This window comes from Lytechinus pictus, chromosome 1 (assembly GCF_037042905.1).
Source record: "Lytechinus pictus isolate F3 Inbred chromosome 1, Lp3.0, whole genome shotgun sequence".
Lineage (NCBI taxonomy): Eukaryota > Metazoa > Echinodermata > Echinoidea > Temnopleuroida > Toxopneustidae > Lytechinus > Lytechinus pictus.
The window spans coordinates 36681465-36697433 of NC_087245.1; the positions used below are offsets into that span (position 1 = coordinate 36681465).

At 37.1% G+C, this 15969-nt stretch overlaps 1 protein-coding gene across 4 annotated transcripts in view; it reads right to left on the reverse strand.

Annotated features, from left to right (window-relative positions):
• Positions 1 to 15969, reverse strand: part of LOC129266561 (1-phosphatidylinositol 3-phosphate 5-kinase-like) — a 45514-nt gene that overhangs the window by 24119 nt on the left and 5426 nt on the right. For all 4 annotated transcript variants that reach the window (XM_064101758.1, XM_064101746.1, XM_064101754.1 and 1 more), the window contains exons 6-12: positions 10720 to 10814; positions 7251 to 8890; positions 6361 to 6532; positions 5760 to 5938; positions 4162 to 4275; positions 2134 to 2242; positions 920 to 1031 (exon numbers count right to left, since the gene is read on the reverse strand). In XM_064101758.1, the coding sequence (XP_063957828.1) occupies positions 920 to 1031; positions 2134 to 2242; positions 4162 to 4275; positions 5760 to 5938; positions 6361 to 6532; positions 7251 to 8890; positions 10720 to 10814 (2421 nt within the window). The remainder of the gene's footprint in view (positions 1 to 919; positions 1032 to 2133; positions 2243 to 4161; positions 4276 to 5759; positions 5939 to 6360; positions 6533 to 7250; positions 8891 to 10719; positions 10815 to 15969) is intronic.

The following is a 15969-nucleotide window of genomic DNA, read 5'->3' on the forward strand; positions in this document are numbered from 1 at the left end:
ATATACATGGACATCACATTAATATATCATTGGCGATAGACTCTCAGGTCTGTAACTACAATATATCATGATATTTGATTCGTACACATAAGTGGGACACCAATTTTTTTTTTTTGCTTAAGTGATCATTTGAATATATTTGCCTAGTTTACATGAGACACTGTTTTTTAATTCTGGTACATGTATGTCACAAGAATGGACCTAATCTGATGGAATGACTGATCTGGCAGGAAGTAATTCCTCAAGAAGCTGTGTGCACCTGAAAAGGTAGCCTAGCTTAGCCGGGTAATAATAATAGCAGGGCCCGCTGGGAGAACAGTTTTCGGAACTGAAGTGGCTACCCTGGGTAAATATACCGTTCTTATTATTATCTGCGCTCACTTCAAATTTGCAGCTGAATGGTGTATGCATATATTGGAATGCCCTACAGAAAGTTCAGTTATTGTCACTGTACCAAATCTAGATCTACAATGAAATGGTGACAATCAAACCTTACAGATTTCAGTATTTACTCATTGTTCACTGCAAATACATTTATTTTTAAAAGCTATTCATTAAGCACCTTTGTGAGAACCCTAGTGAATTGCCCTAAAAAGCCTCCATGATTTGAAATATATTAGAGGTCATTCAGGATGGGCTAACAACCAACAAATCTATTGACACCATTTTCGTAATGTGTTTATCTGTGCTGAATTCCCACTTCTAGATGATTCTCTGCACTTTTGTTAGGGTGCCTAACTCTCACTTTTTTAATATCACTATCATAAAATCAAACTGAACATCGAATGAAAAATCTACAGCCCTTCTTTTTTTGTACCACTGTTAATGCTAATGGTTTGTTTATTATGGTCCAACAATAAAACGTGCTTGTGTATAGCTCATACAATCCAATGCGAAACGCCCCATGCTTATTACTTACAGTCGTTCCCACTGCTATCTTTTTTCTTGTCAGGGCTGGCTTTCCACTTTTCCACATACATCACTTTTGCTTCCACTTCATCCATGTTCTGCTTGAAGCGATTGCAATCCATCTAAAAAATTCCAGCCAAAAGAAGCATTTTATAGGGTTACTCTAAAAAAAAAAAACAGGTCACAATCTAAAGTCTCAAAAATATTTCGGCATATAGCTTCACAAAATGAACACAATTGTTCAATTGAACATAGAACTTTGTTTATTACTTTCAATTTTCCTTTATTTCAACCACAAAAAGTATTGAAGTGAAATACAATAAGACAGCAATAATATTTATCTCCAACAATTTATAGCAAAGGCTGGTGATAGATGTCATTAGTACAATATTTTGAAAAATACAAATTAGCAATATCAATGAAAATCTGAAAAAAGTACAAACATAAAAAAAAATTACAAAAATATATCAGTTTAATTTATATATCTTTTTAGCCCAAGAAAATGAATTTCCTTCAAACCTACCTCATATCATAAAATGAATGATAATATAATTTCTGCTAAATTCTCTCCATTTTGGTTCCAAAACACTATCTTAATGTTTAAGCCCAAGAACATAATTTTCTTTCAAACCTACCTTGTATCATAACTTTAAAGGGCCATGCCACTGACAAATCATGGGGAAATTGAATGCGACATTTGAAAAAGGTCAATTGAGTTGCATAATATAATCCGTCTGTCATGAGTGCCCATCGAACTAATGCGATAAAAGTTCGGACAGCACAAATCTGACCGGACTCGTGATGGTTATTTACTTCGGATCATCGCAGTTCCAGTTTTCAACAATCCCAATTCCTAGACTCATAGCAGGTCTCTTGATTGCTGAACCAAAATAAATAACCGTCATCTATTACATAACACCCTCAGGCATGCAGCAAGTGAAAGACTTGAATCCCTTAATTCTCTGTTCTGAGATAAGCCTTGATTTCTCCATTATTTGTCAATGAAAGGTCGCTTTAAATGATAATGTAATTTCTACTCACTTCTCTCCAAATGTTTCTGAGCGTGCCATGTATAGATTTTTAGCCCAAGAATATAATTTTATTTCAAACCTACATTACCTCATATAAACACTTAAATGACAATATCATTTCTGCTCCATTCTCTCCAGCATGCTATGCATTTGTTTTTTTAGCAAACAGAATATAATTTCATTTCCAACCTACTTCATATTGACTGGTGAACTCTTGCTCTTTCTGCTCAAGAAGTTGACTTGGTTTGCCAACCGTTAGACTTGATATGTTACCAAAAATACCACGGAACACCTGATTCCCTCTGCATGACATATCAAAAGAGACAGAACAATAATGATGATGACGATGAAAATTATAATAATCATAATATTGATAATATTGAAAATAATAATAACAATAATAACAATAGCAATAACAACAATGCATTCATATTCTGTAATTTCTACATGGAAATACTCAAAGGAAAATAAGGGAAGCTCCAACATGTTTCTCTACAGATAACATTACAAATCAATGACTTATTTAATGAAAACTCTCTTCAAAAGGGAGCTAGGTTTTCAGTTTGGTTTGAATAAGTTAACAGATTATGTGTTTCTTATTGAGGAAGGGAGGCTATTACAGAGTTTGGGTGCAACACTAACAAAGGCACAGTCGCCTAGTGAAATCTTAAAGTTTGTTTTTAGACACGTCATATTGTAGTATAAAAAAAAAATCTACTTCTGTCAATTTCGTCAGTTGTCATAATATAGTAATAATAACAGGTCAATAGAGCAGAGAGATGCATTACTGGGCGTTATACAGGGTATATTATTACCTGGTGGGTGTTTCATAAAGCTGTTCTTAAAGGAGAATGAAACTCTTGGAGCAAGTTAGCTTTTGTGAAAGCAGAAAAATCAAAGAATAAGATCAACAAAACTTTGAGTAAAATAGGACTAGCAATAGAAGAGTTATGAGCATTTGAATGTCGAGATCACTAATGCTATGGAGATCCTCCCATTGGCAATGCGACCAAGATCTATGATGTCACAGATGAACAACTCTCCCCTTTTGGACACTGAAAATATACCCCAAAACATCTCTTTTTGCTCATTCTAATCATATGACAAACGATTCATCAATGATATAATGTTGTGAAACCTCTGTACTTGTCCTCTCATAAAGAGAACACCTCACCTTGTGATAGACTCTATAAAAGTGAGAATATAAGTGAAATAAGTACTAAAGTAATGAGGGAGTTGTACGTGTGTGACATCACCGATCTTGGTCGCATTGTCAATGGGAGGATCTACATGGCATTAGTGATCTCAATATTCAAATGCTCATAACTTTCTTATTATTCATTCAATCTTCCTCAAACTTTCAACAATATGTTTCTTTGATTTTTCTCTTTGATATGGATTCAGCTGGTTTCAAGGGTTTCAATCTCCTTTAAGTTAAGAGCCACTTTAAGAACAACTGGTATCCTTTCTTGTAGTAAATGGTAGATTAATTGGCGATGGTTTAACGCATAAGAAAGGATCACCAGTCATTCTTAAAGTCGCTCTTAACTTAATACAAACAGCTTTTTGAAACAGCCCCCTGAACTGTATAGCTGAACTGTCCTAGGTGTTAAAGCATTCAAGGAATTCATCTCGATTGTGGGTCAATTGCAGCACATTATGTAACCAGCCACCCCAAACAAACAATAAGTTGCCCAAAATGAATTTTGAGATTTTATTGGGATTGTATATACATGTACATATCCTAATCTTCAAACTTATATACAGCTTGTCAAAATTGATCAACTATAACCCACACATTAAAAGCACTTGATTGAATGCAGAAAAAAACCAAGTGAGTGACTGAATGCAGAAAAAAGAATGCGAGACCTTAAAAAAATAAGAAAATGTTTGAAGTTCAGGTTGATTCAAGCATGATTCAATCTCAGCGAAACTTCTAAGCAGTCTGAAAACTTGTGTAAAAAAACCCTCTTGTATCTTGGTTTCTATTCTAATTTACAACAACCTGAAATATGACAGTATGAAGAAGAATAGTTACTCTTTCAGATAAGCCACTTCTTGAATTTTTGCTATTTGAAGACCAAATTACTATTTTGGCTATTTACGGAGAACCTTCCCTGGGGACTTGTTGGTTTGAGGTGGCTGGTCATATATGGATAAAGAAGGATTCGAACCAACTACCCGCTGATTGAAAAATGATAAGTTTTGTAGGTCCACCTACCTGATGACAAGACTTTTGCTCTCCTCCAAGTAGCTTTTATGAGCTCTGAACGGCTGGTCTATCATGATCGGAAGAGGCGGGAAAGCTATCTCTCTTAAAATTATGGGACTGAATCTGAAAAACAAAACAACAGCATGCATGTTATCACCATCATCACCATCATCATCATCATCACCATCATCATCATCATCATCATCATCATCATCACCACCACCACCATTACCATCATCATAACTCTTATCATTAAAATCATCACCATCATTGTCATCGTCATCATTATCACCACCATCACCATCCATCGTCGTAGTCGTCATCATCTGCGTTATCATCACCATTGTCATCATCATCATGAAAATCATCATTATCATCAACAATCATTATCAATACCATCATCATCATCATCCTAATCGTCATCGTTATCATCAACACCATCCTAATCGTCATCGTTATCATCAACACCATCATCATCATTATCATCATCATCATCATCATCCTCGTCACCACTTATTTCACTCAGCAATTTTCCTCTTACGAAGAGTTAAAGACTCTGACACTATGATGACATTCCCTCCTTCCGCTTCTCTATGTCTCAAGTATCCTTTTCATTCAAACCAACTTTACTGTTATTAATAACTGCTTATCATAATATGAGTGATTAGAAAGGCTTATATATGATCAAAGATATGTTGTTCAGTCATTCGATAATCTACTAATTACATACAAAAGTTTTGCCACATTGTGTGTACAAGAAATTCCCATCTTTCGTCTTTCTTAAATCAGTGAACAGCGATGCTATACATTGGACTGCCTTTGTGATATAATGATCAATCCCTAAGAACAAAGTTGTACTGAATATTGGAACAAATTCATTTCAATTATAATAATGATAATAATTGGCTTTTTGATAGTGCCATATCAATCTACACCTGCTCGAAGCACTTCACAATTATATTACCTGGTCACTGGATTCATAGCTTTTTTGCAGCCTGTCAGGCGCACACTTGCTAAACCAACCACAATGACGGTTGTTTCCTACCGGTACCTAATTAGCACCTGGGTGAGAGTGGAAAAGTGTGGACTGACGTCTTGTCAAAGGACGCTAGGCCATGGTGGGATTCTAACACACGACCCTCTGAATACAAGGCAAGATTCAGAACCGCTACACCACAGCGCATCCACAAATACAACATACTTGGTTTTCATCATTAGCATATCATTTGCTCTAAGTTCCAAAATAATTGTGTTGCCATGCAATAATGAAAAAAAAATTATTATATAATGCCTACTTAGCAAGAAAATGGGAGGCTGAATGTAAGACTTTCTATGTATGAATTTGTATGCACATACACCACTCCTTGATGAGTTCAACATTATTCTAATACTCTAATAAAGCTTTCTTGATTTGTATGCATATAACCCACTCCAAGGGGAATTCAACATCATTTTGATACTCTATAATGAAGCTTACTTGATTTTTATACATAACCACCACTCCCTGGGGAAACTCAGTATCATTTTTTTGTACTCTAATGAAGTTTACTTGATTTACACGCACATACATCACTCCCTGGGGAACTCAATATCATTCTGAAACTTACTTGAACGATGCAACCATGTTGTGCTGTCCAAAGTATTGATAGTGATGATGATGTAGAGAGTGGCAGCATGGAGACGAGCTACCATGGCGACCATAATCCTTCCCATAGAAGTGTATCTCGAGGTACTTCGCAAATGACATGTGCCAGGTGTCCCGAGACATGGGCTGAACAGGCGTTACCTGGAGGAAAGGGTCGATACCAGTTAAAGAGAAGAATTATTATTTGACAGTGCATCTTGTGGTACATACATAGTGGCATCTCGGCTTTCATAGAGCTATCATGGCGCTGGGAAGCTAGGGTGCTTCATAGGAAGCATTCCCTGGAGAAAAAAAAGGTTATTGCTTGTAATTTTATTTTCTTCTGATGACAACCCCCTGAACAAGTCCCCGAGCAACCCTTATTTAATATTCATTCCCAAGGCCCTGAGAGCTTTCTATATGAAAAAATAATTTTTTACACATTTTTAATAGTTTTTTTTAAAATCTATCGATATGTCCATCAGTCCATCTGCCCATCCATCCATCCGCTATGTTTTCTTGACAGATACCTCCCCCTATTTTTCTTCATCTTTTCTGTCTCTTCCTTTTCCTACACCACTAACCTGTTTACATCTTCGACACCAGCTCCACATGAGGACCTTGTTCTTGTACCCTGGAACAGGACTATCTAGCTGTCTCTGAAGGACTTGGATTGATGCATTACCGTGAACGAACCTCCTGACATGATTAGCCATCAGGGTGTCACAGGTCTCGCTAGGACACAGGTAGTTGGCACTGAGATTCAAGGAGAGAGAAAGGAACAACCAAAATAATGTTGATGATAATGAGGAGAAGGGGGGAGGAGGAGGATATTGAATCTCCTGACATGAATGATTAGCCTCCAGGGTGTCACAGGTCTTGCTGGGACATAGATAGTTGGCACTGAGATTCAAGGAGAGAGAAAGGAACACCCAAAATAATATTGATGATAAGAGGAGGATGATGATGATGAGGAGGAGGGGGAGAAGGAGGGGGAGGAAGAGGAGGAGGTGGAGGAAGAGGAGGAGGAGGAAGAGGAGGAGGAAGAGGAGGAGGATGACGATGAGGAGGTTGAACCTCCTGATATGATTAGGCTTCAGGGTGTCACAGTTCTCACTAGGACAAAGGAAATTGAGATTCAAAGAGAAAGAAAGGATTGAAGATGATGATGAAGATAATGATGGTATAATGATAGTATTGAAGATGATGGTGATTAATGATGAGGAGCAAGAGGAGGAGGAGGAAGAGGAGGATGAACTTTATTATGTTATTAGCCATCAGGGTGTCACAGGTCTTGATTATATTGAGGATGATGAGGAGGATGTGGAGAAGGAGGAGGATATTAACCAATGGCGTTTATTGTGATTTCTCAACCACAATCTATTGTATATACCATTCCTTTACATTCTATCCAACAGATGAATCGAATAGGACTGAGCTACATTTTCACATTTCAGTTTTGTCATAAACTCACCTAAAGCAATATCTATCAAGGAACATGCCTAAGGTGATATCGTTATAGCCATAGAATTCCATGGTAACCATCCAAGGGTGGATACAGTGACCTGGCATGTTTCCCGAGTGATGTGAGTAGCTGCTGAACTGAAGAAGAATCTTCTGATGATGGTAGGGGTCAAGACAGTCATAGACAGGGTGTCTAGACTGATGTTCTTGGGTGTCATTGTTGCCTTTCCTGGCTAGCAGGTATTGCTGGTTTGCGTTCTGTTGTTGCTTTGGTTTGTGTTCGTGAGGAATCATGAGGGATTTCTGAGAAAGGATGTGGGAAGAACCTTGGTCCTTTGGGATGTAGCGCCCTCCACGTGCACGGAAGTCAGCGAGAAGAGTCCTGGTGGATTCTGACCAGAAGTCTTCAGTCAGCTGCAGGAAAGTAAATGGGTGGGGATGTGCTATGCTCATGGAGCTGATCTTGTGGGTGCAACGATCTGTCGACCAGTAAACCACATCGTCTTTAGGATCGTCATCTTCCAAGTGTGCCTCCACTGCCTGAGAGATATCTCCTGGGTTGTCTTGGAGCTTAGGAGACCAGAAGACATTCTGTGGGAAGAAGTGTCGGTTTGGGGACTGCCTCCCTTCTTCGGTTTCAAAGTAAGGTGCAGGAAATGCCAGAAATGGTGAGATTGTCAGAATAGTGTTGTTGAAAGCCCTGGAAAACCTTTCTCTGTCCTCCTTCTCTGATGGACTGTCTTCACTGGATGATTTTAACGGGTCTATTGAGTCCAGTGATTCCATAGCTTCCTCAGCTTCACTATCATTGCTATTCACATCAAAGCTGAAGACGTTCTCTTCTTCCTCTTTGCCGCTGATCTTCTTGACCTGATAGTCTTTCACTTTAATCTCACCACCTTTCTCAACCATCGAGCCACTTTGAGAAATGACATCGCGATCATTTTTACTTTCGTCAACAAGGACATATTCTTGGAGAAGCCCATTTTCTGATGCACTGAGGCTAGAACTTGAGTCGGCACCTATTTGTGATATACCTTCCACGGTAGCGTCATCATGTTTTTTGGGTGTTCCAGTACCTTCTGCATCGACTGTCAGGCTTTCAGATTCTATTGCTGTATCAAAGCTGGGATAGGTGCTTGCATTGGGAAGCTTGGCAGCCCCACCTGGCATCTCTTTGCTACTTTCTTTAGCTGCTACTCCTGGAGCTCCTGTCCGATCATTACCCACCGTGCCATCGCTGCTTCTCCTGCTCCCGGCGGCACTGCTACTCCCACTCTGATCACTTCCGTCGCTCCCCTTCCCCATCAGAAGCTTCTGCACTGTGGCTTTGAATCCTCTCCGACTGGATGGAGGGGTTGCAAGGACAGGAATGCAATTCTCTCTCTCTCCTGCAGGGTTGTCCACTCCTGTAGGTTTCCTGATCAAAGCCTGTTCAATCCTGACAGCTTTGATGACTTCATGGAAGGTTCCTGTGTCCTTCATAGCTTGTCGTCCAGGTGTCTGTCCCATGGGTGATGGTGGTGAGTTTGGTGGGCTTCCTGCGGGGGATGGGGTCAGAGGAGGCTTGGCAAACTCGTCCTTGAGGTACGAGGTCTCGAGACGAGAATGATAGACGGCATATACCATCAGGTTCAGCACTCTCTTCACCTGCAAAGATCAAAACCAAGCAGAATACGTATAATATTCTAAACCAATATGGCGACAAATCATACAAGCTCTTTAGCACAGGAAGCATTGTAACAGTCAGAGCCAAATGTTTCACAGTTGATCAAAACCATGATATTACTGAAATTGTCAACACTGGTCAGGGCAGAAAAAAATACTGAAAAAGTACCAAGGTGGCTTTCATATTCTTAAATATTTTTCAACACTGGCAACAAATTTGACTAAACAGTATATAAACAGACTTGTATCACCGTATACTGATGAGGTATTCCTAAACTAGACATAGAATTAGAGATCATATTGATTGGAATAGATGAAGTCATGGCATTCTTTAATAAAACAAATAATCATACGTAATATCTTAATGAAAATTAAAGTTGATGCTAAATATGACTGCCCCAACCTCATAAAAATATCATTAAAATCAATGACAATTTTTTTTCATCTTTGTTATTTTGGCTTCAAGCAGCTTAACAGTATTACAGCGACCCCAATTCAACTCCTCTTTTACGTTTTACTTGGGTAAATTGAATGACAAGTTGAGTGTATCTGGCAGTCTGCATTACGCGATTCAATATACATGTAGCAGCAGTGCTGACTTTGAATAATCATTCACAAAAAAAAACATTCAAATGATGATGAAATACTGATTATTGACCCTAAATGACATTTGACCTTGGTTGTGTGACCAAAGACTTGTGCAAAACGATCAGTGATATTTGATTACCCTTATGTCCACATTTCATGAACTAGTTCCATAAACTTTCAAAGTTATGATGGCAATTCAACAAATACCCCCAAAATGGCCAAAGTTCATTAACCTTGGTCATGTGACCTGAAACTTATGCAGGATGTTTACTGATGCTTTAATACTCTTATGTTCAAGTTTCATGAACTATATCAATACATTTTCAGAGTAATGACATATAACAAGTGGAATGCCTCTGGCTGTCTCACCTGCATCACGCGATTCAATATAGCAGCAGTGCTGACTTTGAAAACTACTATAAAATAATCATTCACAAAAAACACCATTCATATAATTATATAATACTACGTTCATTGATATTTAACCTTGATAATGTGACCTAAAACTTGTCAGTGATACTTCATTACCCCTATATCCACATTTTATACACAATATCTATAAACTTTGAAAGTTATGACAGCAATCTAATAATTACCTCTAAAATGGCCAAAGTTCAATGACCTTTGACTTTGGTCATGTGACCTGAAAATCACATGAGATGTTCAGTGATACTTGGTTACTCTTATGTACATGTAAACGTTTTATGAACTAGACCAATACACTTACAGAGATATGATGGAAATCAACAAATGTCCCCAACATTGCAAAAGTTCATTGACCCTTAATAACCTTTGACCTCAGTCATAAGGCCTGAAACTCTTGCAGGGTGTTCAGAAATACTTAATAACTATTATGTCCAAGTTTCATGACCTAGGCCCATATACTTTTTAAGTTATGATGACATTTCAAAAACTTAACATTTGGTTAAGATTTGATGATGATGACGCCGCCGCCAGAAAAGTCTCGCTCTGCTATGCAGGCGAGACAACAATGACTGAGTCTATGACGTTTGCTCCCAACCACCACACCAATAATAAAAGAGCATTCATATTGTGCAGCTAGTATAATACTATTTTCTGCTGCGCATAACAAAATGAATGATACAAATTTAGCGTATTACTGAAAAGATAAGTCTTAAGATGCATTTTAAACATACTAACTGTGGGCGAATGTTCCATAATCTGGGACATACAAAAAAAAAAGTATTTGAATTCATGCTAACCTTAGAGAGTTCTGCAATGCCTCCTCCACGTAATAAAACCGAGCATCCTAGATGACCAGGACAGCCATCAAAGAACATCAAAGTCTTTGTGAAACCTGTCAATGAATGGAAGACACAGATATAATTACATAATTTCTAAAGGTTTCCATGGCAAAGAATGAATCAAAGTAGATCATGACAAGGGCAGCCATCAAAGAACATTAATGTCTTTGTGAAACCTGTCAATGAATGAAAAACACAGATACAATTACATAGTTTCTAAAGGTTTCCATGGCAAAGAATGAATCAAAGTAGATCATGACAAGGGCAGCGATCAAAGAACATTAATGTCTTTGTGAAACCTGTCAATGAATGAAAAACACAGATACAATTACATAGTTTCTAAAGGTTTCCATGGCAAAGAATGAATCAAAGTAGATCATGACAAGGGCAGCGATCAAAGAACATTAATGTCTTTGTGAAACCTGTCAATGAATGAAAAACACAGATACAATTACATAGTTTCTAAAGGTTTCCATGGCAAAGAATGAATCCAAGTAGATCATGACAAGGGCAGCCATCAAAGAACATTAATGTCTTTGTGAAACCTGTCAATGAATGAAAAACACAGATACAATTACATAGTTTCTAAAGGTTTCCATGGCAAAGAATGAATCCAAGTAGATCATGACAAGGGCAGCGATCAAAGAACATTAATGTCTTTGTGAAACCTGTCAATGAATGAAAAACACAGATACAATTACATAGTTTCTAAAGGTTTCCATGGCAAAGAAAGAATCAAAGTAGATCATGACAAGGGCAGCGATCAAAGAACATTAATGTCTTTGTGAAACCTGTCAATGAATGAAAAACACAGATACAATTACATAGTTTCTAAAGGTTTCCATGGCAAAGAATGAATCAAAGTAGATCATGACAAGGGCAGCCATCAAAGAACATTAATGTCTTTGTGAAACCTGTCAATAAATGGAAGACACAGATACAATTACATAGTTTCTAAAGGTTTCCATGGCAAAGAATGAATCAAAGTAGATCATGACAAGGGCAGCGATCAAAAACATTAATATCTTTGTGAAACCTGTCAATGAATGAAAAACACAGATACAATTACATAGTTTCTAAAGGTTTCCATGGCAAAGAAAGAATCAAAGTAGATCATGACAAGGGCAGCGATCAAAGAACATTAATGTCTTTGTGAAACCTGTCAATGAATGAAAAACACAGATACAATTACATAGTTTCTAAAGGTTTCCATGGCAAAGAATGAATCAAAGTAGATCATGACAAGGGCAGCGATCAAAGAACATTAATGTCTTTGTGAAACCTGTCAATGAATGAAAAACACATATACAATTACATAGTTTCTAAAGGTTTCCATGGCAAAGAATGAATCAAAGTAGATCATGACAAGGGCAGCCATCCAAGAACATTAATGTCTTTGTGAAACCTGTCAATGAATGAAAAACACAGATATAATCACATAATTTCTGATGGTTTCTACAGACATGAATGAATCAAAGTAGATCATGACAAGGGCAGCCATCAAAGAACATTAATGTCTTTGTGAAACCTGTCAATGAATGAAAAACACAGATACAATTACATAGTTTCTAAAGGTTTCCATGGCAAAGAATGAATCAAAGTAGATCATGACAAGGGCAGCCATCAAAGAACATTAATGTCTTTGTGAAACCTGTCAATGAATGAAAAACACAGATATAATCACATAATTTCTGATGGTTTCTACAGACATGAATGAATCAAAGTAGATCATGACAAGGGCAGTCATCAAAGAACATTAATGTCTTTGTGAAACCTGTCAATGAATGGAAGACACAGATACAATTACATAATTTCTGATGGTTTCCATGGCAAAGAATGAATCAAAGTAGATCATGACAAGGGCAGCCATCAAAGAACATTAATGTCTTTGTGAAACCTGTGAATGAATGAAAAACACAGATACAATTACATAGTTTCTAAAGGTTTCCATGGCAAAGAATGAATCAAAGTAGATCATGACAAGGGCAGTCATCAAAGAACATTAATGTCTTTGTGAAACCTATCAATGAATGGAGAAAAAAAATATAATCACATAATTTCTGATGGTTTCCATGGCAAAGAATGAATCAAAGTAGATCATGACAAGGGCAGCCATCAAAGAACATTAATGTCTTTGTGAAACCTGTCAATGAATGAAAAACACAGATACAATTACATAGTTTCTAAAGGTTTCCATGGCAAAGAATGAATCAAAGTAGATCATGACAAGGGCAGCCATCAAAGAACATTAATGTCTTTGTAAAACCTGTCCATGAATGGAAAACAGATATAATCACATAATTTCTAAAGGTTTCCATGGCAAAGAATGAATCAAAGTAGATCATGACAAGGGCAGCCATCAAAGAACATCAAAGTCTTTGTGAAACCTGTGAATGAATGAAAAACACAGATATAATCACATAATTTCTGAAGGTTTCTACAGACATGAATGAATCAAAGTAGATCATGACAAGGGCAACCATCAAGGAACATTAATGTCTTTGTGAAACCTGTCAATGAATGGAAAACACAGATACAATTACATAATTTCTGATGGTTTCCATGGCAAAGAATGAATCAAAGTAGATCATGACAAGGGCAGCCATCAAAGAACATTAATGTCTTTGTGAAACCTGTCAATAAATGGAAAACACATATATAATCACATAATTTCTGATGGTTTCTACGGACATGAATGAATCAAAGTAGATCATGACAAGGGCAGCCATCAAAGAACATTAATGTCTTTGTGAAACCTGTCAATAAATGGAAAACACAGATATAATCACATAATTTCTGATTGTTTCTACGGACATGAATGAATCAAAGTAGATCATGACAAGGGCAGCCATCAAAGAAAAGTCTTTGTGAGACCTGTCAATGAATGGAAAACACAGATATAATCACATAATTTCTGATGGTTTCTACGGACATGAATGAATCAAAGTAGATCATGACAAGGGCAGCCATCAAAGAACATCAAAGTCTTTGTGAAACCTGTCAATGAATGAAAAACACAGATATAATTACATAATTTTTGATGGTTTCTACGGACATGAATGAATCAAAGTGGATCATGACAAGGGCAGCCATCAAAGAACATTAATGGCTTTGTGAAACCTGTCAATGAATGGAAGACACAGATACAATTACATAATTTCTGATGGTTTCCATGGCAAAGAATGAATCAAAGTAGATCATGACAAGGGCAGCCATCAAAGAACATCAAAGTCTTTGTGAAACCTGTGAATGAATGAAAAACACAGATACAATTACTTTCATAGATTCATTCTTTGCCATGGAAACCTGGCAAAGAATGAATCAAAGTAGATCATGACAAGGGCAGCCATCAAAGAACATTAATGTCTTTGTGAAACCTGTGAATGAATGAAAAACACAGATACAATTACATAGTTTCTAAAGGTTTCCATGGCAAAGAATGAATCAAAGTAGATCATGACAAGGGCAGCCATCAAAGAACATCAAAGTCTTTGTGAAACCTGTCAATGAATGAAAAACACAGATATAATTACATAATTTTTGATGGTTTCTACGGACATGAATGAATCAAAGTGGATCATGACAAGGGCAGCCATCAAAGAACATTAATGTCTTTGTGAAACCTATCAATGAATGGAAAACACAGATATAATCACATAATTTCTGATGGTTTCTATGGACATGAATGAATCAAAGTAGATCATGACAAGGGCAGCCATCAAAGAACATCAAAGTCTTTGTGAAACCTGTCTATGAATGAAAAACACAGATATAATCACATAATTTCTGATGGTTTCCATGGCAAAGAATGAATCAAAGTAGATCATGACAAGGGCAGCCATCAAAGAACATTAATGTTTTTGTGAAACCTGTCAATGAATGAAAAACACAGATACAATTACATAGTTTCTAAAGGTTTCCATGGCAAAGAATGAATCAAAGTAGATCATGACAAGGGCAGCCATTAAAGAACATTAATGTCTTTGTGAAACCTGTCAATGAATGAAAAACACAGATACAATTTCATAGTTTCTAAAGGTTTCCATGGCAAAGAATGAATCAAAGTAGATCATGACAAGGGCAGCCATCAAAGAACATTAATGTCTTTGTGAAACCTATTAATGAATGAAAACACAGATACAATTACATAGTTTCTAAAGGTTTCCACGGCCATGAATGAATCAAAGTAGATCATGACAAGGGCAGCGATCAAAGAACATTAATGTCTTTGTGAAACCTGTCAATGAATGAAAAACACAGATACAATTACATAGTTTCTAAAGGTTTCCATGGCAAAGAATGAATCAAAGTAGATCATGACAAGGGCAGCCATCAAAGAACATCAAAGTCTTTGTGAAAACTGTCGATGAATGAAAACACAGATATAATCGAATAATTTCTAAAGGTTTCCATGGCAAAGAAGGTATCAATGTATAATCGTCACGGTATACCATATTTTCTTTCTTGAACGTATGTTTGGTCCTGAAAAGGACAACCTAAACTGGTCGAGAAATGCGAAAATGGCAAAATAGAGGATTCGTCATGTAATTGAAGTCAGACAATCATTTGGTTAGGAACCATTTAAGTATCTTGCAAAGACTATCTCATTGAAATACTCATCTTGAAAAAAAAATATTGATCAGATCATTTTTAACTGTCTGGGAATAATAACTGAATTTGTTTTCGTTCCCACAATAATAATAATAACAACAACAACAACAACAATAACGATAACAATAATAGCCAGTTTTTATACTGCGTTTTTCCCATATACGGCTCAAAGCGCTTTCCAGCATATTATCACCCCGGTCGTTGGATTCATTTCAATCCCGCACGAAAGTGCACAATTTCCACTCCCTGGGGATCATTCCTTGCATTCATCACAGCCTCAAAAGGCGCTGGCAAATTCAAACATACAATAACTTTCGCATCCTACCGGGTACCCAATTAACACCTGGGTGGAGGGCGGCAAATGGAGATCAATGTCTCGCCAAAGGACGCTAGCGCCGGGTAGGAATCGAACACATGACCCTCTGAGTGAAAGGCGAGAGTCAGAACCGCTTCACCACGGCACCTCCATTATAGCACATGAAAAAGCACAGTAAACATGAAAAAACAAAATATTGACAATTTTGGCTTTGCATTTTTTTAGCTCAGAATTAAACCATGGTCTAAGTTAAACCAACATTCAGAATACGGGCCTCTGTA